Source organism: Poeciliopsis prolifica, unplaced genomic scaffold, assembly GCF_027474105.1.
Source record: "Poeciliopsis prolifica strain line A6 unplaced genomic scaffold, Auburn_PproV2 SCAFFOLD062, whole genome shotgun sequence".
NCBI lineage: Eukaryota > Metazoa > Chordata > Actinopteri > Cyprinodontiformes > Poeciliidae > Poeciliopsis > Poeciliopsis prolifica.
Window position 1 is genome coordinate 1,460,889 of NW_026562437.1, and position 26,266 is coordinate 1,487,154.

The 26,266-nt window shown below is 38.6% G+C and overlaps 2 protein-coding genes across 2 annotated transcripts in view; one reads left to right on the forward strand and one right to left on the reverse strand.

Annotated features, from left to right (window-relative positions):
- The window catches only part of LOC129379904 (uncharacterized), a 41,225-nt gene extending 39,711 nt beyond the window's left edge, over window positions 1-1,514 (reverse strand). Inside the window, exon 1 of the mRNA XM_055060846.1 lies at window positions 1,480-1,514. Coding sequence (XP_054916821.1) covers window positions 1,480-1,499 — 20 coding nt within the window. The 5' untranslated portion in view covers window positions 1,500-1,514. The remainder of the gene's footprint in view (window positions 1-1,479) is intronic.
- A 21,606-nt stretch (window positions 1,515-23,120) lies between these two features.
- LOC129379941 (uncharacterized) lies at window positions 23,121-25,399 on the forward strand. The gene is made up of 5 exons (XM_055060898.1): window positions 23,121-23,208; window positions 23,392-23,447; window positions 23,560-23,916; window positions 24,193-24,537; window positions 24,814-25,399. Coding segments are annotated over exons 1-5 (909 nt in total). The 5' UTR covers window positions 23,121-23,206; the 3' UTR covers window positions 24,963-25,399.
- The last annotated feature ends 867 nt before the right edge of the window (window positions 25,400-26,266 follow it).

Consider the following 26,266-nt stretch of genomic DNA (forward strand, 5'->3'; position numbering starts at 1 on the left):
AAGAATGAATATCAGTCCAAGGTGGGAGGTTTCTTTCCTCTCGGGTTCAGTTGTCGCTGTGGGTCCAACATCAGGAGCTTCTGAAACAAGTCAGCAAAAGGTTCAGTTGTAGTTGCTACCAATTTGGTAGCAACTAAATATGTCTCTTTCTAAATCCAATTATATTTTTTTCACTTTTTTTTCCAAAAAGTGAAATAACAAATGACAGCAAATATTTGATCTGAATTCAAAGACCTGATACATGTTAACATTATCAAGGCACTAGTGAAAAAAAAAATCCAGATTCTTCACTAATTAAATGTTCAGAAAAAGAGAATCAATAATCCACATTGATCTATCACCCAGTTGAAACATAGCAGGGAACATAACACTGAAAATAATCTTATGAAGTCATTTCTCTGTGATTCAAATGCTTTTTGGGAATGTTTTCATAAACCTTAAAGATTTTAAAAGTTTCCTCCAACTAAACATTCTCCACAAATAATAAATAAGGACAAACTAAATGTTTCATGACTGCAGTCACGGTTTTGGCCAGAAACCATAACTTGACAGAAAAAGAGATAAACCACCATGTCATGATTTAAAATTTGCTTTGAAATCATGTTTTTTAAACAATGTTTCTGTTATCCAGTTGCATTATTTCTAAATGAGCCAAACTCTTGGTACAATGTTCGTCCTGATTTCTGGTTTGACTAATTAAAAATTGAACAAACGTTGTCATCTCTGTAGTAGTTTTAAGTTCCTAAATTCCTGGTGATTTGTTCACTTGTTGGTAAATCAGGAAGTTAAAGGATATTTGTTTATTGTCATAAATCTTTTAAAAACACTGAGTATGACTTACTATTTGAGTTAAACTTACTGGTAACGTTCAGTTGAAGGCTGGCAGAGCCCCATCCATATTCTGTGTTGACTTGACATTGGTAAAGACCAGAGTCTTCAGTCCTCAGTCTGGACACATGGAGTCTGATTTGTTCTTCTCTGAGGACGTCTTTGTCGCTCTGGACTCGTCCTGCAAATCTTTTGTCCAGGTATAAAGAAGCTTCAACACCCATAAATACATGATAGATGACAAATCCGTCTGATTCTGTCGTAGTTTACAGTAGATAAAGAGGACTGAGGAGACGAGTTCGTCTTGGTGGTGAAGGTCCACTCCAGAGTGATGTTCTGCTTCTCCTCTGCCTGATAGCTGCTCTGTGTCACATTCACTACAAATGTTGCTGCTGAGGAGACAGAGAGGGAAAGAGAGGAGCAGACACACTGAGAACTGGAACATGGGAGTCTTTCAGCTCCATCTAGAGAGCTTTCTGTCACAAAGACAAGATGGAGACTGACCACAGAGACATGAGCTGAGGATGAGGAGCAGCAGGATGCTGGACATAATCTTCATCCTGAGAGAGGAAGAGGAGGAGAGACAGCACAACATAATCACTCACTACGTTAAACTAATTTTATGAGTATAATAACATATTGAGTATTTACCTGGTTCCCGGCTTAAACATTCCTCCATTTCTTCTGTCCTCCTTTTGATTGTTAGTTGTTTATTTTATTAACAAAGCTGCAGTTTAAAAAAGTAAAATAAAAGATTCAAGTTAGACAACAAAACTAAACCATATATTTCTATATTACAGTGATTATTTTCAATCTCTCATTACACAGAGACACTAAAACATGTTACAAATGAAAATATTTATCCTTCCAAATAAATGTTAATAATATTAATGTAAATGGAAGAGTCACTGAGATGCAGTTAGAAACAAATCATCTACATTCTGATGTCGTCTAGTTAATCTAATCCTCAAGATTAATCTGATTATCAGTGATAAAAATACACTGTCTGCACAATAACTGAGCAAGTTTTAGTTTGAACCATTATCAGAAACTACAGATTCTCATGTAATCTTTAATATTAATTTACTTCAAACATGAATGTTCAAGATTGAATGTGTAAGTAGAGCCATGATTTGGAGGAATATCTATGTTCACAATTATTGATCTGTTCAGGCCAAAGCCACACATCACCTGATATTAAGATTCAGCTTGGAGTTAGAAAATAAGCCTAAAATAATGTTATGGTCAAAATATTCACCTGAATAATAATTATGCAAAAAGGTTGACTGTCTCAAGTCTCATTTATTATCACAAACTAGCTAAAGTCTCTACTTTAGAATAAAAGTTTCAACATAAATCCTGATTTTCTCTGCAACATGCAGTAACATCTTTCTGTCACTAGGTGGCACCAGCTGTCCGATAACGTTTGATCTTTTCCGATTCTTTTGTTTTATTCCTAAACTTTCTAACCAAGTGAATTAATAATGTTCATGTTAGATCAACTAGAAGTCCTTTGGTTCAGATTCTGAATTAAGCAGCTCAAATTTATTTCTGACGTTACATATGAAACATTTTGTTCATCAAGATAATATTTTCATTTCCTGGTTTTCTGCACAAAACATCTGTTGACTTTTAACTTTGTGTCTGAGCTGCAAACTCACATCTACCCGAACACGATTCAAATGCATAATGTGCATCAAATAAAGTATTTATTTGAACATTTTAGTTTCTGAACACAAAGCAACATTTTAATCTGCTGTCTTGATCAGCAACGTAACAAAAGCTGAAAACCTAAAAACATTAAGAATATGATTATATTTGAGCTGCTCACCTTTTTATGATTATTCAGACGAAATTATGTTTCCAGAAAGGAAAAAAAAAACAACTGAATCAGAAGTAAAAGCTTCTCTTCAACCAGCCTGATGAAAAGAGACAACATAAAAATAAACCACAGTGAAGTGAAAGTGAAAGAAAACAGGATGTCAATAAACCACAGTGAAGGGAGGAGCTGTTTGAAACCTGACTAAACATGAATTGAGAATATTTTAGCAAGACAATCTTCATTTTGTTTCCCACTGAATGTTTTGGGAAATCATTAACATTTCTAAAATTACTGGACTCATGACATCATGTAAAACAAGAGATTTTATCAAAAATGCTGAAAGGATGAAGCAAAAACAGAAACTGTTTCAAATCCCCAATCTGAATATTTATCACTTTGTCTAATACAAGCCTCAGACAACAAGGTTGTAAATATAGATTTATTGAGAAATATTGAAATATTATTTACAGCTCATGAAAATGATAAAGTACTTTTTAACAATATGTGAAAGTTTGATCATCAGGAAATAACAGAAAAATACAAAACAATCATGCAAAATTACAAAACCTTCAGAATTTCACCTGAAAAAATTAATGCCACTTTTTACAAGTTTAATAAAAAAAACTGTTAGAAATGCAAAGCAACAAACAAAATCACTTAAATATGGAACAGAAGTGTTGAAAAATCATCTTTGAATGAGTTCAAAGTCATCATTAAATAGATCCACCTCTGAAAATATTGAACACCTGATTGGTCCCAGCAAATTCACTAGAAGTTCAGACTCTGATATTTATCAGATGAATTATCTTCACTTTGCTGCTCAGGCCTCAGTGAACATGAGAAACGATGGAGAGGAAAAGCCTGAATAAGTAAATGGAGTCGTTTGAACCAAGACATAAAAGAAACACTGATGTTTCTCCATGGAGATTATTTGATCTCAATCTGAACTATCAGGCAAACTAATTAATCCCAATTAAAAACCATTACACTACTGTGAGACAATGTGCAACCTCAGCACTTTAAAAAATGATTTATGTTTCAAATTGAGGTCAATGAAGAACAGTTCAACATGAAACTGACTTCCTGTCAGCGTTTATCATTGAGCCCAGTGATGTATTGTTACCAGCTGAGCAGAAACCAGCTGAGCAAAATGAGTCAGAAACAGATCAGATTCTTTGGAAAGTTTCTTTGCGAAGGGAAAAAAGGCCAGAGAAGAGACAGGAGAATGGATTTATCCCGGTAGGTGATTCACAGTCCAAGCTGCTCTGCATAATATGGTGACCAGATGTTAATGAGGCAATGAAGCTTCAAACTGTAGAGACCAAACACCCTGTGCATAAGCATCACTTCTGTGTTTTGTTGCAGAGAAACAACCTCAGGGCATTATTATTATCCTCAGTTAAAATTTTCACAAAAGTAAAATGTTCGTTTTTGTAGAGGATCTGTATCTTATTTTGAAAGGATGTGTAAACGTTACCATAGCATGAACAATCCTCTTATCTCCCTCTGCAGCAGAACCTGACTGGTTCACCTTCCCAGAGCTCCATCTCATTCAGTTTAGTCAAATTCTGCTGCTTGACTTGGACTGGACGGCTAGATTACCTTTCTTGACATGCTTGTCCTCAGAACTGACAACATTTTGGTTTTGAAAACACGACTCCCTCCGCTGAGGAGACAGTGTGGAAGCGGCATGGACGAATGAAAAACTTACACAAAAGTGTTTCGCTGTAAAGATGTTTTGTAGTTTGTTTTGTTGAAACCTGATGTGTGAAATAAACTTCAGCGGAGTTTGAAAACATAATATGTGTGAAGGTTTATGTCTGGTTGAACGATGTGTGTCCAGTTGATTTTTTTTTTCTTTTTGGGGGGATTTTATTTTAATCCATAGGGAGGGACCAGGAAATCTTTGGGAACCTCTGCTGCAACCTTAGCAGCTCAATCTGGAGGAAAGAATTGTGAAGAGGTTTTATTCGTATTAAATGATGTTCCTTTATGTATCATATAAATGTAATGTTTTTTGAATCACAGTCAAGGTGTTTCTCTGTGCAGCTGGAAACGGTGTACAAACTAATGAACCAAGATGTGTCTATTGCAGTAAGTTTTCCAGAGTTGCTGAACTTCCCCAGACAGTTATTTGGGAACTCGCTGTTTTTCCCGTGGCCTTCCCTGCATGAAGATAAGTGTTTAGTTTTCACCTCCCATAGACATTACAGTGAATGAGCATACAAGGTTTCGTATGTTTTCCTTTGTTTCTTTTGTTTGGTCTTCGAAGATCGAGTCTCCGCCTCGGTAGTAAAGAGAGATGAATAAAGTAACTATGCAACTCTGGGTTCCTCAGAGCGGATCCTAATTTGTGCCTAATGCAGTATATTTCTTGCTCTCCGTCTGCAGACGTATTAAAGATTGTTTTTGCTCCCTAACTTTTGTCTGGATCTCAGTCTCTGAATTGTGCACTTCACAATTTGGTGCATTGGCCGGGAACCTTCGCTGGTTCATCCAAGTCGGTGGACCTCAGGAGAGGGCTGATCACCAAACCTTCAAACTGGTTTTCCTCCAAACCGCTGGCAGGTCTGTCTGAGAAAAAGAGGACTCTTCTGGTGCTCCACCGGGTTGGATCAGCCACGACAGGATAAAAACAGAGCTGAGAGGGGCTGCAAAACATCTTAAGGTTTGTAGGTCTATTTATTTAGACTGAGTTGTAGGTCTGTCAATTTTAGACCGAGTCCTGTAGGTCTGTCAATTCAGACTGAGTTCCCCTAGGTCTATTAATTTAGACTGAATTTGTAGGTCTATTAATTTAGACTGAGTTGTAGGTCTATCAAATTAGACTGAGGATTGAAGTCAACGTTTCAAATAAACGTTTTAAATTGTAAGAGGTTTGTAAAATTAGAGAATGGGACTTTTCTCTTCTAAAGAGCCTAGTGATGGATTTAGTAATTATGTTCCTCTTGGGCCGATTGTAGAAGAGATGTTAGAAAACATGGGGAATCATGTTTCAGTATTTGCCACAATGGCATCTTAAATTTGGATTTCCTAAACATGGGTCATTTGAACCCGAGCATTTGATGGAATTGGAAGAAAAATTAGTGCTACAGAAACAACAGCTGCTGAAACAAAAAAAAAAAAAAAAGAAACAAAAAAAAAAATCTCACTTGACCATTTACAAATAATATGCACACACGGACACACTTAGAGTTTGGAAACAGGAATCACAAAACAAACAAGAGCAGAAAAATGAGAAAGCTAATGATTGTTTTTCTCTCTTCCCAACATGTAAACCTGCTGCGATGAGCTTGCTTCCAGCGGCACCAACAGGTCCACCTGGCATCGCTAGACGCTATCCAGCTCTTCCTCCTTACCAACCATCAGCCTCACTGAGGAAAGACTTTTTTTTTGGACATTGATGACCATTATCCCTACGGCCCGAAGACTGAGGAGGAAGACACTATGCCTCCCCTGGAGGGGAAGAAGAAAAGACTGTTTTTACTGCAGTTGCTGAGAACACCCGGATGAGAAAGAAACAGCAAGAAACTCTACAACACCAGCCTAAGCCTTCACCAGGTGCTTCGACTGATCTTCAGTGTCCCATGTATGGACCGTGAGGTTGAAGAGACCCAACTACACAATTCTGCCAACTCACCATGCTTCATCAGGCTGCCCTGAACATCCACAGCCACAGCAAGGACAGTATGGGCAGTCACAAAGCAACACACTGCCTGATGTTTGTTTAATCCATGGACAACAAGGACATTGGGCCAGAGAGTGCTTCCAGAGACAATTCAGAAACAACCAGGAGGTTGCACAGAGCCCGAGGAGGAAGATTTGATGTCAACCATAGAGGCTTCCCCAGATGGGTCAAGTTTTTCCTTTAAGAGGTGGATTTACAGGACATCGTGGAGGGTATTCCAGCTAACTAGACCTGGTGCCGTTGGAGCAACCTCTGGTTCAGCAAATCGCAAGTACCAACACACACAACACATATATAAAATATACAACTGAAATACACAAAGTCCTTCCCATGCTCACTATTTCTGTCTATTGAATGTTCAGACACGGGGCTCCGTGTCCAAAACAAACTCCAACTGATTTAGTTTGTTCAAAACACCAAGTCTGCTCTACATTTTTAAATGGTTGATTACAGACCGACAATCTGAGGCCATTTTGCAAATGGCTCGTGAAAGAGTCCCTCCCACTTCCACTGTGATGTAGATAGATCCAGCTGATGAGCTGGGTGACTCCTCCCTTCTGACACGCCCATCTTTGCTGCATGCAACTCAAATATGCTGGTCCGCTGAGACCTGCTTTTTTTTTGCTGATTGTCACCTGAGCAACTGAGCTTCTTCACACTGACTGATTTTTTAAAAAAAATTATTTCCTTATGTCTCTTTGGCAAAACATCCAGGAGACGGGTGGAAAACTTTTGGCCCTCTAGCAAAAGCAACATATGAAACAACTGATTGTATATGTCACTCAGAAAGTATTTATTTTTTGCCATCACCATGATTTGCTTCTTACAAATATGATGTGGGCTTAATAATAAAAAAATAATAATAAATGAAAAACCAATTCACATAATGCCCAAATCAAATTGTTACTATCCCAATCAAAAACAATACCCTTTCAAACCAGAAGCTGTGAAGAAACTCAGTGCTCCTGATCAACCTGTTGAGTGGAGGTTTGTTCAAGATCTTAGAGAAGTTAACAGGTCTGTCATTGCCAGAGCAGCTATTGTTCCAAATCCATACACTATTTTATCACAAATTCCAACAGGCAGCATGTTTTTTTCACAGTCATTGATTTAGCAAATGCTTTTTTCAGTGTTCCAATTCACCCAGAAAGCCAGTTCTGGTTCACTTTTCAATTTAACGATAAACTTTACACATTCACCAGACTTTGTCAGGGCTACTGTGAGAGTCCAACCATTTTTCACCAAGCATTAAATGAAAATCTTTCACATTTGAAACTCGCACCACAGACAGTTCTTTTGCAGTATGTTGATTTATTATTGGCAGCTCCCAATCAAAATCTGTGTGTTTCTGAAAGCATGAAATTACTTCATTTTCCTAGCAGAAAATGGTCATAAAGTTAAAAGAAGCAAATTGCAGTTTGTGCAGCCTTCTGTCTTTCTGGGTCATGTGATTTCCTCCGAAGGCAGAGCTATCTCCAGCAACCGCATTGAAGCGATTGTGAACATACCTCTCCCTCAAACGAAGAAACAACTGATGTCCTTTTTAGGACTCTGTGGCTATTGTAGGCATTTCATACCGGGTTATGCTGAGATTGAGAAACCTCTGAGAGAAGTATGTCATGACAAGGGATTTGGATTATTAATGAGCTCACACATTTTACATAGGATTGAAGTAAAATGTGAATTGAAGTTGGTTTGACGTCATTCAAAGCGCTGAAAAACAGCTGCAGACACCTCAAACTCTGGGATTTTTCCCGATCTTTCCTGAATGTTTTATAGAGATGGTTAGATGAGAAGAGGGTTTTTTGTTTTGCTCCAAAAACATGGTGATAAATTGAAATTGGTCACCTATTTTCCAAATTAGATCCTGTAGCAGCCGCATTGCTACAAAGTTTGCGCGCAGTGGCAAGTGCAGAAAGGGCTGTTATGGCATCTCCAGACATCGTGGTATTCTAATCTGATTTTGTACGTTTCCTACGATGTCGCACTAATTTTGAGCACCTATCTGCTGTCAGATAGGTTGCATTATATACGCGTTGGTATACCATATCATATTTTGGTTACATTTCAATTGACCAGAGGTAATTCCTATACATACAGCTGTGATAAATTTGAACTTAGACAGATTAAAATACCTTTAGTTGTCCAGGGACTATTAGTTTATAACAAAACTGTTTTTTTTATTAATGAAGTGCTTCAGCAGAAACATGATAAATTAGGTACTGCAATTCTATATTATATTGAGATCTCTTCTGTATGTGTACACAAAGCTGAACTTTAAAACAGAATCCTGTCCATTAGAGTTGAATTTAAACATTAATATATGTTGTTAAAAGTAATTTTCTCTATTTGAAGCTTCATGTAAATTTGGCCATTTCAATTTAAGAAAATATGCACATAAAATGAGCACTGACTGTAAGTATTTGACTGTAATGCAAATTTGACTGACTGACTTCTGATGGCGTTCAACGTTTGTTTGTGTCTGTTACATGTTGGAGTGAATGTTTGTTTACATGTAATGTTTGTCTACATGTTCTGTGTTTAATAAACATTGAACTAATATGCGCATGCGAAGAAGTTAAAAACACAATCTTATTTGCAGGATTTCTCAAACACCGGAATGGGACCGCTGATGAAACCTGGAATTGTTTTAATAACATGTAATGACAACATGATTAACTACTGAATTTCTCTAACAGATCGATTAAAGACGACAGGCCCAAGGAGGATGACTTGGGCCAGCGAGCAAACCATTACATCATGTCCAGCCTGGAGATTTTTTGTTTACTAAAAATTTCAGGAGGAAGAACTGGCGTTCCCACAGCTGGCTGGCACCGTTTCAAGTGCTTTTGACTACACACACCACTCTTAAGGTCGCGGAGGGGTCGACCTGGGTTCACACCAGCCACTGTAAGAAGTTCACATCCTGCGGGTTCCATCGTCACATCCTGCGGGACCAGTCCAGAGCCCAGAGAACGAGGCTCCACCAAGCATCTCTGAAAAAATAGAGTTGCCAACACAGCTCACTCAGTAGGTTGGACCACGCCTAGCTGAGGCAGCATTAAGAACATGGATGGGCCGAGGCAGCGTCACAGAACACCGACGTAGATTAAGGATGCCATACTATGCTGATCACATGCATGCAGTTCCAGTAGGCCCAGCAGAACTCAACAGGAGCAGACGCTCTACCAACCGTGAGATACAATTGTGTGGACAAAAGCAGGCTTCAAAAGGGGGCCTTCAGGTGTGTGTGCCCCCTGATTCTTCAGTTGGCCTCATGATTCCCTGGTCAGCCTTGAACACCAATACTGGATCAGGTAACGGACAGAACTACAAAAAATGTAAGTGGTACATGACGAATGAGGTTAGGATCACGTCTGCACTCGTAGCAGATGAGGGAAACATCTGGACGCCGAAATGGGGAACAACTCCCTACGCCAGACAACATATGAAACTTTTTACGATGGGTAAAACGACGCAAAGACTACACATCACGGTAAACACAGTGAAAGGTTCAATCATACCACCCTCATCTTTGCCCATATTATCTAACTGTTGGAGGTTTTACCTATACTCATTCATCAGGAAAGGATCCACAATTTCTTTTTGTTCTTTGTGAGGGGGGTGATGTTACTGTTGTCTCACCATATTCTCCCACAGGTATTACTGTTTTAGACAAACTCACGGCTGATGACTGGTTCAGAGTAACGACAGGTATATCATTTTCTACAAATAATTGGTTATTATTGGCTGAAAGTGCTGCGAATGTATCTAATACTGACTGTGTTGTCTGCATGGGACCACGTCCTGTGCTTAGGATAATCCTGGCCCTTCTTTCTTTTCTTCTTTCTTTCTCGATGTCATGTCTAAAACTAATCCATCTTCCCATTGTAACCAGTGGGACAGTGTTTACCCTCTCACTAAAACTGATCTTAGAAAACCGGTGTTTTCAAAAACTAGCCGAAGCTAATTTCACATGCATTATTATGACCAGAACTCTTAAATTAGGAAATCTCTATTCACAAAATTGTTCAAATATAATTCGGGTGCCAGCAGATTTTAAACCAATTTCCAGAAGCGATGTTTGGTGGTGTGGTGATTATTACAGATTATTTGATGGGTTACCAAAAAACTCAGCTGGTCTGTGTGCACTCGTAACACTCTTGTTACCAGTTTCTATTTATAGGATGCAGGTTAAAGATGCGACTAATGGTCTGGACCGTTTCCAGTTTCTCTTATCTAACTGGCAACGTACAACAAAAAAACCCTCCTTAGAAATTTATGTAAGTTCCGAGAGACACCAGTTAAATTAGTTTTGGATCTTTATCTAAGTTTCCCTAACTTGGAATCTACTCTAAATGTTCATGCTATATCTAATATTTTATACGTCTAAAGGTTAACTATCTCTATAGTTATGCTAACTAGACTTACTCAACACCCCCTTGCAAAAAACTGTGCATACTTATGCCGGGTTGGATAATAATCCTGTGCAGTCGTCCGTTTCTGATTCTGTCTCAAATGCTTTGTTGACTACAACTGTGGCCCAGTTCCATGGGCCTCCTAACTCGCCTGATGTTGAGGTTGAATTTGTTTTCTCCAGCGACCAAGATTTTCTCATTATCCCAAGTACAAGTAAATTGACACTTTCTTTTGATTTTTATCTTTAATGTGAAATTTTTGCTTCCAGGTTTTTGCTTTGCTTAATGTCACAAGAGGTCAAAATACTTGCTGAAACACTCCTATGATGTTCATATTTTCAACCATTATTTGATGGTGAAAGATTTATGGATTTCATTCACTTGATTGTTTTTTGCTCCCTAAAAAAAAAAAAAAAAAAAAAAAAGGGTGAAATTGTGAAGAGGTTTTATTCATATTAAATGATGTTCCTTTATGTGTCATATAAATGTAATGTTTTTTGAATCACAGTCAAGGTGTTTTTCTGTGCAGCTGTAAACGGTGTACAAACTAATGACCCAAGATGTGTCTACTGGAGTAAGTTTTCCAGAGTGGCTGAACTTCCCCAGACAGTTATTTGGGAACTCGCTGTTTTTCCCGTGGCCTTCCCTGCATGAAGATAAAGTGTTTAGTTTTCACCTCCCATAGACATTACAGTGAATGAGCATACAAGGTTTCGTATGTTTTCCTTTGTTTCTTTTGTTTGGTCTTCGAAGATTGAGTCTCCGATTATGTAGTAAAGAGATGAATAAAGTAACTATGCAACTCTGGGTTCCTCAGAGCGGATCCTAATTTGTGCCTAATGCAGTGTATTTCTTGCTCTCCGTCTGCAGACGTATTAAAGATTGTTTTTGCTCCCTAACTTTTGTCTGGATCTCAGTCTCTGAATTGTGCACTTCACAGAATAAAAGGAGGAAGCAGGTTTGTTTCTGTGGGGTTTTTCCTCTGAGCACCAAGGAAGTTTTAGGTTTAGACTCCACTGTACACTGCAAACAGTCATCTCTCACCCTGGGGCACAGATTTAACTGTCAACATCACTGCAGATGGGGATTTTTTTTTTTTTGTTTCAGTTTCAATAATTAAACTGAGTCTCATTGTCAGTGTGAAAGAGTAGCAGAACATTTCTCTATTTAAAAAACAATAGAGGATCAGATAAATGTGCTATTGATTGATGTAACGGCAGCAGCAGGCTGGACTTTTACATGGACTTCCATAATTCTCTTCGATATGATGCGCCATTTTGTTTTTCATTCAGTTTTATTTTATCCTATTAAATATTCTCTTTAATTGGCTACAGCATTATTTTGATTTCTATTATTATTAAAATGTTATGTTCTATTTCTGTTTTTTATATCAGTTAAATTTTACTCAACTAATGTAAGATTTTTAATTTTTATTTTAGTCTCTTGTTTCACAGCATGAAGTTTTTGTGCATTAATGGTCCATCAGCTCTTATTCTCCCTTATTTGGATGATTTCTGTTTGTTATTGATTTGAATCTTCTAAACCTGTTTGCATCATTAACTGGTTATTTTTCACATTATTAGATTGAAGGATTCTGAGTTATTTTTGTTTTCTAACATCTGGACTTTAATCATGTTCACCTTCATGTTCATATTAAAGTTCAGAGAAAAATCAAAGTGGAAAATCAGCTTTAGTGGCTGAAAATGTGTTTAGAATTGTATAAAATAATTAATTGTAGAAAGATAAAAACAGTTCAAGGAAGTGGATTTAATATAAAGGGCTGGAACATGTTTGTGAAGCACGAGGCTGTTTTATTAACCAGAGCAAGACAAGATGAAACAAGTACAGGAAGGTAGCCTGACAGGACTAGCAGAACCAAGTCAAAGTTTCTATTGCGATCTTCACCCTTGTTCTGCCTTCACTGTGACGTAAAGCCAAACAGAAACTCTCCGGTGAACAGCAAAGATCACAACTTAACGCTCCACATGTTTTATCCACCAGGTTACAGGTGAGTCTGTTTTAGTTTATTGTTGTTCAGTTTTTATTCTGACTCTTTTAAGATGAACTTTGTTAAAATATTTAACAGCTTGATAATCATTAGTGTTGTTGACTCACTAGAACTTGTTAAAATGATAAAAATCTTTTTTCTATTGTTTATCAGATGCATTTAAAATAATCAGTTGACTTTCTGGTTTCTGACACTTTTAGAGAATCTGAACCACAGACAATAATAGAAACAAAGATTTTCTATCATTTATTGAGACGAGCTGCTGAAGAACATGGTGGAAATTTTAAGATGAGCCAAACTGAACCTTGAACCAAAACTGTAAACATGATAAAGAAGGAATCAGGTTAAATAAGTTGCTCATCATTTATTGATTAGCTGTGAAAAAAGGTTTTAGGTCCATAGAATGACTGCAGCATTAAAACATGTAGATGAAAATGAAATCTCTGAATCATAATGTCATTTATTTTGCACAAAATTGATTTAATGGAAATCTGAGTTCATATTAAACAATAAAAGGCTGAATGCAGGAAGGTTCAACACAAACACAAGGTTTCCACATATTAGACCTGTGAAAGTTAGAGGCAGTGGGCGACTTTGTACTGTAAAACTGTTGAAACTAGTCCATGCAGCACATTTTCTCTACTGCTACTATCACGATAATGGTAACATAAGCAGGACTCAGCGTATATGTAATCATGCCTATTGTCCATTTCTCAGGTCTCCAACTGGGACACACCCTTTCCATTTTGTTAATGTTGTTTTTGAATTTGTTGAAGTGGTCTGCACCTCAGGGCCACCGTAGTAACGGCTTTAATTATAATATAGACTATTTGATTCAGAAAGAAAAGGAGAAAAAGAAACCAAACTTCTTGACAAAGAACAGATTTATTTGAACTTGTTCTGTTTGACATATTAGATTATAATAAACTTTAAGTCGTTTATTGCTTTGCTTCAGATTCATGTTTTAAATCATTTCCAAATGATTTCTGGACCAGAAACAAAGATCTGCTATTATGTTACTCAGATGAATTTATTCTGTTTCACTTTATGTGTTTAGAGAGACCAGTGGTGACGACAATATTAGGAGTTTGTCCTGAAATTAGCATGTTGCTGGGGCAATCTGCTTCTTTCTTAGTGTCCTTGAGCAAGGCACTTCACCTGCCAGTGGCACCGGTCCACAGTCGCCTCTGCCAAATTGCTCCAGGGCAGCTGAGGCTGTTATTGTCATGTATTTATCACCATCAGTGTGTGAATGGATGAGTGACTGAATGCAGTGTGAAGCAAATTGGATTCAACTGGACTTGAAACAGAGTCATAAAAGTATGAGCCATTTATAATGTTTTATGGAAATGTTTTAAACTGAACTTTAACTCAGAGCATGAAGGACGTCTCAGGTTTCTAGGAATAATTAGCAGATCTGATATCACTGGATCTATTTCCTGTCAGTGTTTTGATCAGAACTTTTCATCTGAGCCGTTAAATAAACTTTTACCTGAAGCTTCATGAGAAAATGTTTTTAATTGTCAGTGAGCGTCTGAAACGTGTGTAAACTCTTTTATACCTCTCTCACATTGTCAGTGAAGAGAGGATGTCATATTGGGTGTTAAGTTTCTAGCCCACATGCAGAACACAATACAGGAGAAGTTGAGTTATAGTGTAAAGTGAGTTTATTATAACAATAAATGTTTTCAGTGATGACAGTGAAGGTTCAGTCTGGTCCAGGAAGGTTCACAGAATGGTCTGCACACTGAGGGAGAAACAGCAGAGAAATGGTGCGTTCACTGATAGTCCTCCTCTTCCTCTCTCAGGATGAAGATGATGTCCAGCATCCTGCTGCTCCTCATCCTCAGCTCATGTCTCTGTGGTCAGTCTCCATCTTGTCTTTGTGACAGAAAGCTCTCTAGATGGAGCTGAAAGACTCCCATGTTCCAGTTCTCAGTGTGTCTGCTCCTCTCTTTCCCTCTCTGTCTCCTCAGCAGCAACATTTGTAGTGAATGTGACACAGAGCAGCTATCAGGCAGAGGAGAAGCAGAACATCACTCTGGAGTGGACCTTCACCACCAAGACTCAGGGAACATGGAGGAATCTGTTCATCTACTGCATTTTGTTAACTCTTAGAAAAGAACGAGTTCTCTATCAGGTCCATAATGGACTTGAGATTTCAGAGTCTCAGGATGATCAGTTTTCAGGACGAGTCCAGAGCGACAAAGACGTCCTCAGAGAAGGACGAATCAGACTCCATGTGTCCAGACTGAGGACTGAAGACTCTGGTCTGTATCAGTGTGACGTGAAAACTGAAGATGGATTCAACAATGCAGATTGTCGACTCAACAGTGTTATTCGGTCAGAGTTTTTTTTTTTTTTTTCATGTTTCTTTTAACTTTTTAGGTCTTTGTTGAGTATAAGTAGAAACTATTTAGTAGATTCATCCTGAGTACGGCCATGTAAAGGACTGGACTGATGTAACAACACATTTCCACAGGCTGATGAAAGTAAAGGGTTCAGTGGATTTTCTGCTGAGAGCAAAACATGCAGCACTTCTATGTTCATCTGTAAGCAAATAAAACTCAACCAACCAGAGTCAGGAGTTAGGAAATAGTGATAAATTTTAGAAATAAGATGTTTTGGGTTTTTTTAGAAACAAACATATCTTATAGATCCAAGATTACTTAATCAAAAAGGGATTTAAACCAACTGAAAAGTTTGAATAACTGAATAAAATACATTCATCAACAAATAACAAAAATATTTGTTAGATAATTTGAAGCAAATTATTTCTGATTCTAACAACAGTTCTTGTGTTGAGGTCCAGGGGCCTCATGTATAAAGCGAGCAGCACTAAAAATATGTAAACATTTTCCCTGGCATGAAAATGTGCTACGCAACGTTTTCTGTGAAAGATATCAAATTACATAGTGTCAAAACTCACCTAAATCCACTGAAATCCGACTTCATTCAGTTATTTAGACCAAGAAGAATCAAACATGATGTTAGTTTTATGATTTTAATGTTTCATTGTTTAAACATAAACGATGAAACTGATCAACATTTATCTTCAGAGCTAACGTGCAAACAAAATAAGAAAATAAAAGTATGTGAAAACCTCACTAAAATGTAAATATTACGTCTCCTCAGGTTTTGTCTCATAAAGACTTTGGTCGAAATGCATCTATGGATAAATTCATTCTCACTAAAACAGAAAACAGGCTTTGATCAGCAGATTAACTCCAAACAGGTTGGATTATTTTTAAGATGATCAAGGTGTGTTCACAATGAATGTGAGCTGCAAATTGTGGATCTTTGGTTCTGATGGAGAACGTCACCAATGGAAGGATTCAGAGGGAGCGATTGATCAGAGATCATATACCAGCATCCATCTTTTAGGAAACGGGTGGATCTGCAGGACAGACGGGGAAATATTGATGATGGTTTATTAGTGTTTACATTAATCCAGACTGATCATCCTGGAGCTCTGAGCAAAAGGAGCCTTCTGGTATGGTACCAGTACCGGTACCGGTCCAGCTGCAGACTCCCGCTTTATGAAAGCACCTTTAGGGACAAACAGCATCTCTATTCTGTAAATGTAAACTTGTAAATATGATTTCTCTATTTAGAATAAACGTCCACATTTCCACTCAATGGACTCTCTGATTCTCTGTCTGAACAATCTGCTGCTCAGGCTTTTGCTCTTTATTTTCTTTTTTTTAGTATTTGGAGTTGTTCTTCATTTAAAATGTATTATTTTTATTTTTGTGAGGCTACCTTAAGAGCCCTGAAAGCACCTTTTAAATAAAATATGTTATTATTATAAATACTTATAACAACAATTGTCCTGCGACAGACTGGCGAACTGTCCAGGGTGAACCCGCCTCTCGCCCAGAACGTAGCTGGAGAGGAACCAGCAACTCCCGACCCCATTAGGGAGAAGGGTGTAAGAAAATGGATGGATGGATGGATGGATGGATGGATGGATGGATGGATGGATGGATGGATGGATGGATGGATGGATGGATGGATGGATGGATGGATGGATGGATGGATGGATGGATGGATGGATGGATACTAACAATCAAGGACGTTGCCATGTATTGGTTCACGTGGTGGCAGATTTCTGGGTGTTTCTATTCATTTACATTTGCATTTATGGAGACGACGAGGCGACCAGCAGCTGCTGTCTATTTCCTGCAAATTGGGATTTATAAAGGAAAGACGCACGACTTTATGCATCCAAAGTTTTGTGCAGCACACTTTCATGAATTTGTACTACGCCAACTTTTAGTGTGGAAACTGCGCCCTGATCCGTTTTTCCTTGAAGCTATGTAATTCCTTTGCCAGAGATGGTTGTGTTTTTTTATTTTTTTTTTTTACTCTTAGTCTTTTTTTTCTATGATATTACCAGAGTGTTCCAATCCAGGTCATAGTCCAGTGTCTCTGCTGCTGCTGTAGAAGTGGACCGGTTCACTTTGACCTCTGACCTTTCTGCTCTGTTTTCTCTGTCCTGTAGTTCATAAAAACATCTCAGCTGTTCCTGGACAGAACGTCTCTCTGCCATGCCGACTCCCCAACAACAAACCTGTTGTGTTTGTGAAGTGGACCCGATCGGACCTGGAACCAGAATATGTCCTCCGGTTCAGAGATGAGCAGCTGGATCCAGAGAACCAGCATCCATCTTTTAGGAACCGGGTGGATCTGCAGGACAGACGGATGGAGGACGGAGACGTGACTTTGCTTCTGAGCAACGTGGAAACCAGCGACACAGGAAAATACGAGTGTCGAGTTTTACAGAGAGAAGCAACCGGAAGAAAGATATACAATTTGACCTCTGACCCCATTGGGATCGTCTTCCTGGTTGTGGCGCCTCCTACAGGTAAGTTTTCCTGGTTTCTATATTCCAGTGAAAGAAGGAAGCTGCATAAAGTGTTTTAATGTTCAGATCAGTGAATCTTCTTACAGGTGAAAATGTCTTTAGAGTCTCTGTGTGGCTGCGGCTAATCTGAGGGGGAATATCCCTTTAAGGCCAGATGTGGTTCTGGTTCTGACCAGATGATTGTGTTTCCTAAAGCTGCTGCAGAAAGCAGCTGGTCTGAGAGCAGCAGATGAAGAGAAATGGATTCTGACCTTCAGCTCTGATTCTGTTTTACAGAAAACAAAGAGGAAAGAAACGAAGATGGAAGCAAAAACAAACATATTGGACTGATGATTGGAGGCCTACTGATCATTGCACTGATTATTGGTTTGGTTCTTGGTTTCTATTTAAGGAAGCAGAAGATGAACGGATCTCCAGACCTTAAAGAAGAACCAAACTCAGTGAGGCTTGTGGATCGTTCTGGTCCAGATCCCCAACCTTCATCCTCAGAGCCCAACATCCTCCATGATGTGAATGTGACTTTGCTCTAACACTTGATTGCAATGGTTGCATGAGCAACCATCTGTGTTGCATCTGTATTTTCACATCAGAACTGAATAAAGATAGAAAGGAGGAGAAATATTAACTTTCACTGCTGAGCAGCTTTTAGTCAGAGCTTAGAGCGCCACCATGTGGACAAAACAGCAGCTCTGCTTTCTTCCATCCATTTTCTATTCAGCTACAGATGAGAGGCAGGGGTCACCTGGACAGGTAGCCAGTCTGTCGCAGGGTCCAGACAAGACAAACAACCATACACACACACACACACACACACACACACACACACACACACACACACACACACACACACACACACACGCAACCCCCCCCCCACACACACACACCGAGGGAGAATTTAGAGAGACGAATTAACCTGAGGAAGCCCGTGACCCTGGAGGGAACCCACCATGCACAGGGAGAACATGCAAACTCAGAATATACAAACTCCAAGCAGAAAGACAACGGGAATCAAACCCAGGACCTTCTTGCTGCAAGGCAACAGAGCTACCAACTGCTCCACTGTGCAGCCGTCCGCTTTTATTTCCTGAAGCTCTAAATCACTAAAAATGACTGTTTCTTTGTTCTAATGAAATGGGAAAAGATGAAACTATGAATTAGAAAATAGTTTTGATCAACTTTGCTGAGAAAATGTGAAAACATAAAACTATGACAGACAAATTAGCAAAAATGTTTATTTTGAAAATTTCAATAAAATTTCAGAAAAAAACTCTGAACTAAATGATTATATTTAGTTCATGTCTTAATTACAATGTCTTGACGTTTCTTTAAAACTTACACATTTATATACATCTATATTTCAAATATAATAAAGTGCAAAAAACGAAAACGGGCTGCAAATTTCTGAGGAAAGTTTTAACAGCTACATTAGAACTTAAGGAACTTTAAAACTAAAATGTCACAATTATTTACACACAAATATTATTTTGTCACTGGAGTTTAACAATAATAGACTTTAAAACTTTATGGGGGTTTTCCCCTCATAAAGACTCTAGAAAGAAAAAAAACTTCTTTCTGGTTTCTTTAAAAACATAACACTGTTATCAGGACAGATGCATGGACTTTTACCCATGTTCAATTAATACTAATATATTTGCTTTGATGTAATAAATCAAAGGTTTGTAACTGAACTTAGTCTCAAATCAATGAACCATAAATTAATGAAAGTGCAATCTAGTGTTAAAAACAAAAGTGAAAAATTAATTATGTTAATTTGATGTCTTTTTTTTCACAAGATTGGAAAGTATAAATAGATTTTGTGTTTTGTTTTACTCAAATATAAATATAAAAGTGCTAAAAATCTTTAAAAACTGTGAAATAGGCCTTTAGTGATTGTTGTGCTAATGGTTTGGAGAACCAATGTCTGGCGTGGTCTGATATTACATCAGCCAATGGGGTTGATTGTCCCGCCTTTCACTACTGCACTGTGATTCTGCTCAGAACGCATCAGACTAGGTTGAGAGCTCATACCTAACCGTTGGTTCCGTTGGAGCCTGAAAGAGCTTCTAAAATCTGGACAAACGGTAAGAAAAACAATATTGGTATCGTTTCGCAAAATATATAATTGAAAATAGTAAATTATTTTTTTATCTGTGAAAGTCGTTTGAGAGCAGCTGCTACTGGGAAAAAAATCCCCGTTAGCATCATAGCATCGGTGAGTGACCGCACGCGCTCAGCAGTTGGCTCAGTAAAATACGTAATATTTGACCTAATTTAACAAAAATAACATAATACAGTAAGATTTTGTATTATTGTTCTGTATATTATATTTCAGTTAAGTGCTTTTTACGTTGGCATTACAAGAAATTTATAGTGTTGAAGAGGTACCGGCACTTTTAGAGTAAAATATATATTATTATAATTATTATAATTTTATTTTTTTTCTTTACCACATATTAAGCTAATTTCTTTAGTTTTACTGATGTCTAAGTAACGTTGTATCCTGATAAACTGATGATTTTTGTACAACGTGAACAGAAAAACTTGAGCAATGATGGAAACTCTCTGAATTATAATTTATTGATGCATAGGTTTAATTGATATTGGCATCTTATATTCTAAGATGTTTTACTTTGGCCTTGATCCAGGTCAGGTTTGTATTGTTTTTTCTTCTTTCGCATGTTTCGGTGCACTTTTGGCCTGGAGTGCCCAGAGACTTCAAGACCCAGTTCTCCTGAATTGGGATGGCGAGTCCCAGTCCAGAAAACCCAGTGAGATGGTAGATAGTGACCCGACTGGTCACTGTCCTTGAAATACTGAAGAGAATTGACTGACACATTGGAAGAGACTGTTTAAAAAAAAAAAAACGTGCAATTTTGTTACCATTGTACATGTGGATCCACAATTGTTTATATTATTAAATTTTACTCTTTCTTATTAACACTTTGTGCACTCCCTTGTTATTCACACCTAGGCTCCCGAGAATTCAGAGTCTTTTGATCCGGCCCAACTAAGTAAATTGAATTACCTGTCTTTTACTATTTCTTGCATTTTACTAAATGCAAGAAATAAAAAAACTAAAATAAATAGAAAATGTGCAGAAAAATAAAAACGTTTTAATGATCACTACTGCCCCCTGTGGTGATAATGACGAAGTGAGACTAGAGGACGTTTTGTTTCTCTGCAGCTCATAAAATGTCATTATAAAACATTTTCAGAATAAGTGTTATAATTCATGAGGAGAAAATATCAGTGAGTGAATTCTACAAATTACAGTAATTCATTCTTTCTTTATATTTTGAGATTTACAAAGTTTATTTGTAGATTTTTCTAAGTGTGAGAGGAAGAACTGTTGGTCCGTTTTCTATAACTACAGGGAGTGGTTCAGGAGCACTGAGTTGGGTTGTTTTTTTGGGTTTTTTTCCACCAGAACAGGAGAAGAAGCAGAAAACATTTGATTTTCCAGTAAACAGAAAAATAAACTAAAAACAACCTTCAAGTTTTGGGAATTGGATTTATTTTGCCTGCATACAAAACATCACCTCAGTGCAGTAAAGACACATGGATTTAACTTTTTCCTTTCTTTCAAAATATGTTATTGCTATTTGGTACATTTGTTAAAACATGGCATTGTGCAGTTATATAGACATTTGTCACTTTTCTTTTAATACATACAATCTCTCAATTACATTAAACTAAAGATGATAAGAACAAGGATATTAAAACAAAGTCTCTGGATGTTTAAAAGTTGACTCTCTTCCGGTTCTTCCCCGCCCTGCAGCTCCTGCCTCACCCGGAGAGCCAGGTCACTGCTGGGACCTCCGTCCGTGCAGCGTTTGCTCCTCTGTCCAATGTCCTCAGATTGTCTCAATAAATAACCAACAATTAAATAAAACAGGTTTCTGCTGCTCATCTGATCAACTGTGAATGTTAGGCCAAATTGGCCCACAGTCCGTCTTCAACACAAGGGGGAGCAAACAACTCGAAAAACCCAAACAGCGGAGCAATCAGGTGCAAGGTATTTTAATCAAAAGAGTCACAAGTAGTGGCACAATAAAAACTGTTCTTTATAAAATCCAGTGTTCCATAAAAAAAGTCATCCGTTGAAGGCCACAGGTTGGGCTCCGCTTATTTTCTTGTTCGTGGCGGTGATCTATGTGTAGCGCACACTACAGCCGGCCGCACAGCGCTCCACCACCGCTTCACTCCTCGGCGTGCCACGCCCCCTTATGTTTCGGTCCAACTAGAAGGAAAGAACAGGAAAGCGCCAGCATCCCCGCACCAGAACTCCGTCGGAAGACGTGCTTTTTGCCAGCTCTCTGCAGGATCAGCTCGACCAGAAAGGAACTTTACGTACAGGCGCGGGCAGAGGTTACCCTCTGCCCTGATCCTCTGTTCTGGGCCGTCTGTCCAACTCTCGCTCGCTTGTGCCGGATGAGCGGGCTCCGTCTGCTCCCCACAGCGTGTCAGTTCCCGTGGCTGGAGAACCAGTTCTTCTCAGTCTTCTTCCCAGCCAGGCTCCTTTTATTTTGGCTCTAATCAGCCTCTGCTGACATCTGTCCGGGTGGCCAATTAGTGCGCCCCGCCTCCCGAGACAACCACCTTCAGTCCAGGGTGTTTGGATTGTCAAAAGGGGAAAAGGAAAAAGAAAAGCAACAACCCAAAAAACAATATACATGCAAAGCAAACAAAAAAAGAGCAATAATAATCAACCATAAAAGAAAACAATCATTTTCCCCTGTTCAACATGAACGTACCGTCTGCTAAACACTGATGTTGGCTGGTTTTCTTGACACAGAATGCAAATGATGGCTTTCTGTGTAAAGAACACCTATTGGATAGCATTCAATAGGCATTCTTTACACAGACAGCTTGTGTTCATAGGCACTATTGGGCTCACAGAACCAGTGCCTATGAACACATTACCTGTGTCTAAGATGACATGGTTTGTGTCTTTCTGTGTGAAGAAAGCCTATTGGATGGCATTAAATGGGCGTTTTTGACACTGAAGGCACAGCTACTGTCAGCCGAGGTCTGGGCTGACAGTAGCTGTGAGCACAGAAACAGGAACTGTGAGCAATGGTTCCTCTGACCAGTTACCTGTGCTCACAGGCTTTCTATGTAAAGAACGCCTATTGAATGCCATCCAATAGGTATTATTTATACAGAAAGTCATCATTTGCATTCTGTCAAGAAAACCAGGAAATTTAGTTCACTTGTCCAGCCGACATCAGTGTTTAGCAGACGTACGTTCACAGTTGATCAGGTTTACCTGTGACTATGAGCACTGGTACCTGTGATCACACCGTTTGTGTCATTCTGTGTAAAGATGGGCGGTCCTTACACAGAATGCAAATGACGGCTTTCTGTGTAAAAACTGCCCATTGGATGGTATTCAATAGGGTAAGGTTGTCCGTCCAATCGGTGAATTTTACACAGAAACCCGATCTGTGTAAAGAAGTTGGACCAGTATATAAAGTCTCGGCCTGTCAGTTCAGTTCACTGCTGTTTCTGCCAGCAGGCTGATCAGAGCAGAGCAGCAACAGACTCAGTGCAGGAGCTGCATTCACAGTTGATCATGTGAGAATCATAATGATTACAATTATTATGTTGGAAAATAATAGATTGTAAAATATATGATATTGAAAACAAAAACAAATAGAAACTAATGTGCCTGAGGAAAGACCAGATATTTTAGTTGTTCCTTGTATTGTTCTAGATGTTCCTGATGTTCCGCTGCCTCTCCTCCTCTTCCTCTCTCAGGATGAAGATGATGTCCAGCATCCTGCTGCTCCTCATCCTCAGCTCATGTCTCTGTGGTCAGTCTCCATCTTGTCTTTGTGACAGAAAGCTCTCTAGATGGAGCTGAAAGACTCCCATGTTCCAGTTCTCAGTGTGTCTGCTCCTCTCTTTCCCTCTCTGTCTCCTCAGCAGCAACATTTGTAGTGAATGTGACACAGAGCAGCTATCAGGCAGAGGAGAAGCAGAACATCACTCTGGAGTGGACCTTCACCACCAAGACTCAGGGAACCTGGAAGCAACTGTTCATCTTCTGCAGCTTGGAGACTCTTGATACAGAACTAGTTCTCTATGAGGTTAATGAAGGAGTTGAGATTCCAGAGTCTCAGGATAAACAGTTTTCAGGACGAGTCCAGAGCGACAAAGACGTCCTCAGAGAAGGACGAATCAGACTCCATGTGTCCAGACTGAGGACTGAAGACTCTGGTCGGTATCTGTGTGACGTGAAAACTGAAGATGGATCCAACAAGGCAGGATGTCGACTCAGCGGTGAGTTATTTGGTCAGAGTTTTTTTTAACTTTCTTTAAAACTTTTTAGGTCTTTATTGAGCATAAATTAATCTATTCATTAGTTAAATGTTTTAGCTTCTCTGTATTAAAGCTCATGTTTGATCAACATCTCTAAGCTCTAGAGGTCAGAAGGTCGACCTCAGCATAGAGTGATGATTCTAGAACAAAATCCACCTGGGAATTCAGCTGATTTGTAGAAGTGGACCGGTTCACTTTGACCTCTGACCTTTCTGCTCTCTTTTCTCTGTCCTGTAGTTTATAAAAACATCTCAGCTGTTCCTGGACAGAAAGTCTCTCTGCCATGCCGACTCCCCAACAACAAACCTGCTGTGTTTGTGCAGTGGACCCGACCGGACCTGGAACCAGAATATGTTCTGCTGTTCAGAGATGAGCAGCTGGATCCAGAGAACCAGCATCCATCTTTTAGGAACCGGGTGGATCTGCAGGACAGACGGATGGAGGACGGAGACGTGTCTTTGCTTCTGAGCAACGTGAAAACCAGCGACTCGGGAAAATACGAGTGTCGAGTTTCCCAGAGAGAAGAAAGCAAGAAGATGAAACTCATCCAGATCGTCTTCCTGGTTGTAGCGCCTCCTACAGGTGAGTTTTCCTGGTTTCTATATTCCAGTGAAAGAAGGAAGCTGCATAAAGTGTTTTAATGTTCAGATCAGTGAATCTTCTTACAGGTGAAAATGTCTTTAGAGTCTCTGTGTGGCTGTGGCTAATCTGAGGGGGAATATCCCTTTAAGGCCAGATGTGGTTCTGGTTCTGACCAGATGATTGTGTTTCCTAAAGCTGCTGCAGAAAGCAGCTGGTCTGAGAGCAGCAGATGAAGAGAAATGGATTCTGACCTTCAGCTCTGATTCTGTTTTTCAGAAAACAAGGAGGAAAGAAAACGAAGATCGAAGCAAAAACAAACATATTGGACCGATGATTGGAGGCCTACTGATCGTTGCACTGATTATTGGTTTGGTTCTTGGTTTCTATTTAAGGAAGCAGAAGATGAACGGATCTCCAGACCTTAAAGAAGAACCAAACTCAGTGAGGCTTGTGGATCGTTCTGGTCCAGATCCCCAACCTTCATCCTCAGAGCCCAACATCCTCCATGATGTGAATGTGACTTTGCTCTAACACTTGATTGCAATGGTTGCATGAGCTCCTCTGCAGCCCATCAGGTTCTGCAGAGGATTTTAATCACTGAATCATTCATGTGGCTACAGGGAAAGTCCTAAAGCCTGCAGGACTTTGGGCTCTGAGGACCAGGGTTGGGATCACTGCTCCAGTTGACCCAACATTGGTTTCTTCAGCTGTTACAGTTTATATCTTGATGCTCTGAATGTGAATTTCTTTATTTTGAACAAATCAATTTAAAGAAGCAGAAACACATTTATTAAACATTTATGAATAAAAAAAAACATTTTTGCAGCTTAAGAATAAATAATTTTAGCCTCTGAATTTGTTCAAAAGACGTAAGAAAAAATTTACATTGTTATTGTTCTTCAATATAAAACATGTAAATATGAATTAAGAGTAATATATACCATTTTATTTTATTAAAAAATAGTTTTATTTTTGTATAACTTTGATTATATTGTTATATAAATATATTTATGCTTGTATATTGTTTCCTTTCTTTAGTTGAAGTTTCACAAAGGTTGATGTTCACATGCATTTCAATGTTCTTATTTTATTCATATCTAACCTTAAATTCATTCATTCATTTATTTTATTTTGGTAAACTGTTCACATCACCAGAAACAACAAAGAAATAACAATAAACAATAAATAACCCACAATTTACCAAAAAAGGAATAGACTGAATTACTCCCTCCTTCTCTTTCTGGGGATTATTATTGAATATTTTTGCATTATGTGAACATTATCTGATGGGTTTATTTCATGTACATCAGATGTTTGTTTCTAAAAACAAGCATCAGATGTAGACTGAATAAAATGTCTCCACATTTTATTCAGTCTCTCAGATTGTCTCTTCCTGATAACAGCAGCTTTTATTTCATTTTTAATCTGTGTGTCAGGAGGTCTGTTTGTGCCCCTCGGCAATAATATTTAGCAAAATATGATAATTTAGCAAAAATGAATTAGTCTGGCTGCCCTCAGTCTAAGAAAGACCCTCAGTTTCTGCCTCCATGTTGTTCAGACTCTGGGTCCTTGGTGAGGAAGAGGGGGGCTGATCTGAGCCTCTAACTATCAAAATATGGGCAAGAATATTTTTCATACAATGGTTTGTAAATAAAAATGTTGGTCTGATGTTGACGTTAGAAAAACTTTCTATTTATAATTCAAAATTCACCTGCAATATCAATTGCAG

Excerpts from the sequence above, each read along its gene's own strand:
- LOC129379941 (XM_055060898.1), top strand. Across the intron at positions 23,448-23,559 it reads CCTCAGCTCATGTCTCTGTG|CAGCAACATTTGTAGTGAAT; the intron begins GTCAGTCTCCAT and ends CTGTCTCCTCAG. Across the intron at positions 23,917-24,192 it reads GGCAGGATGTCGACTCAGCG|TTTATAAAAACATCTCAGCT; the intron begins GTGAGTTATTTG and ends TCTGTCCTGTAG.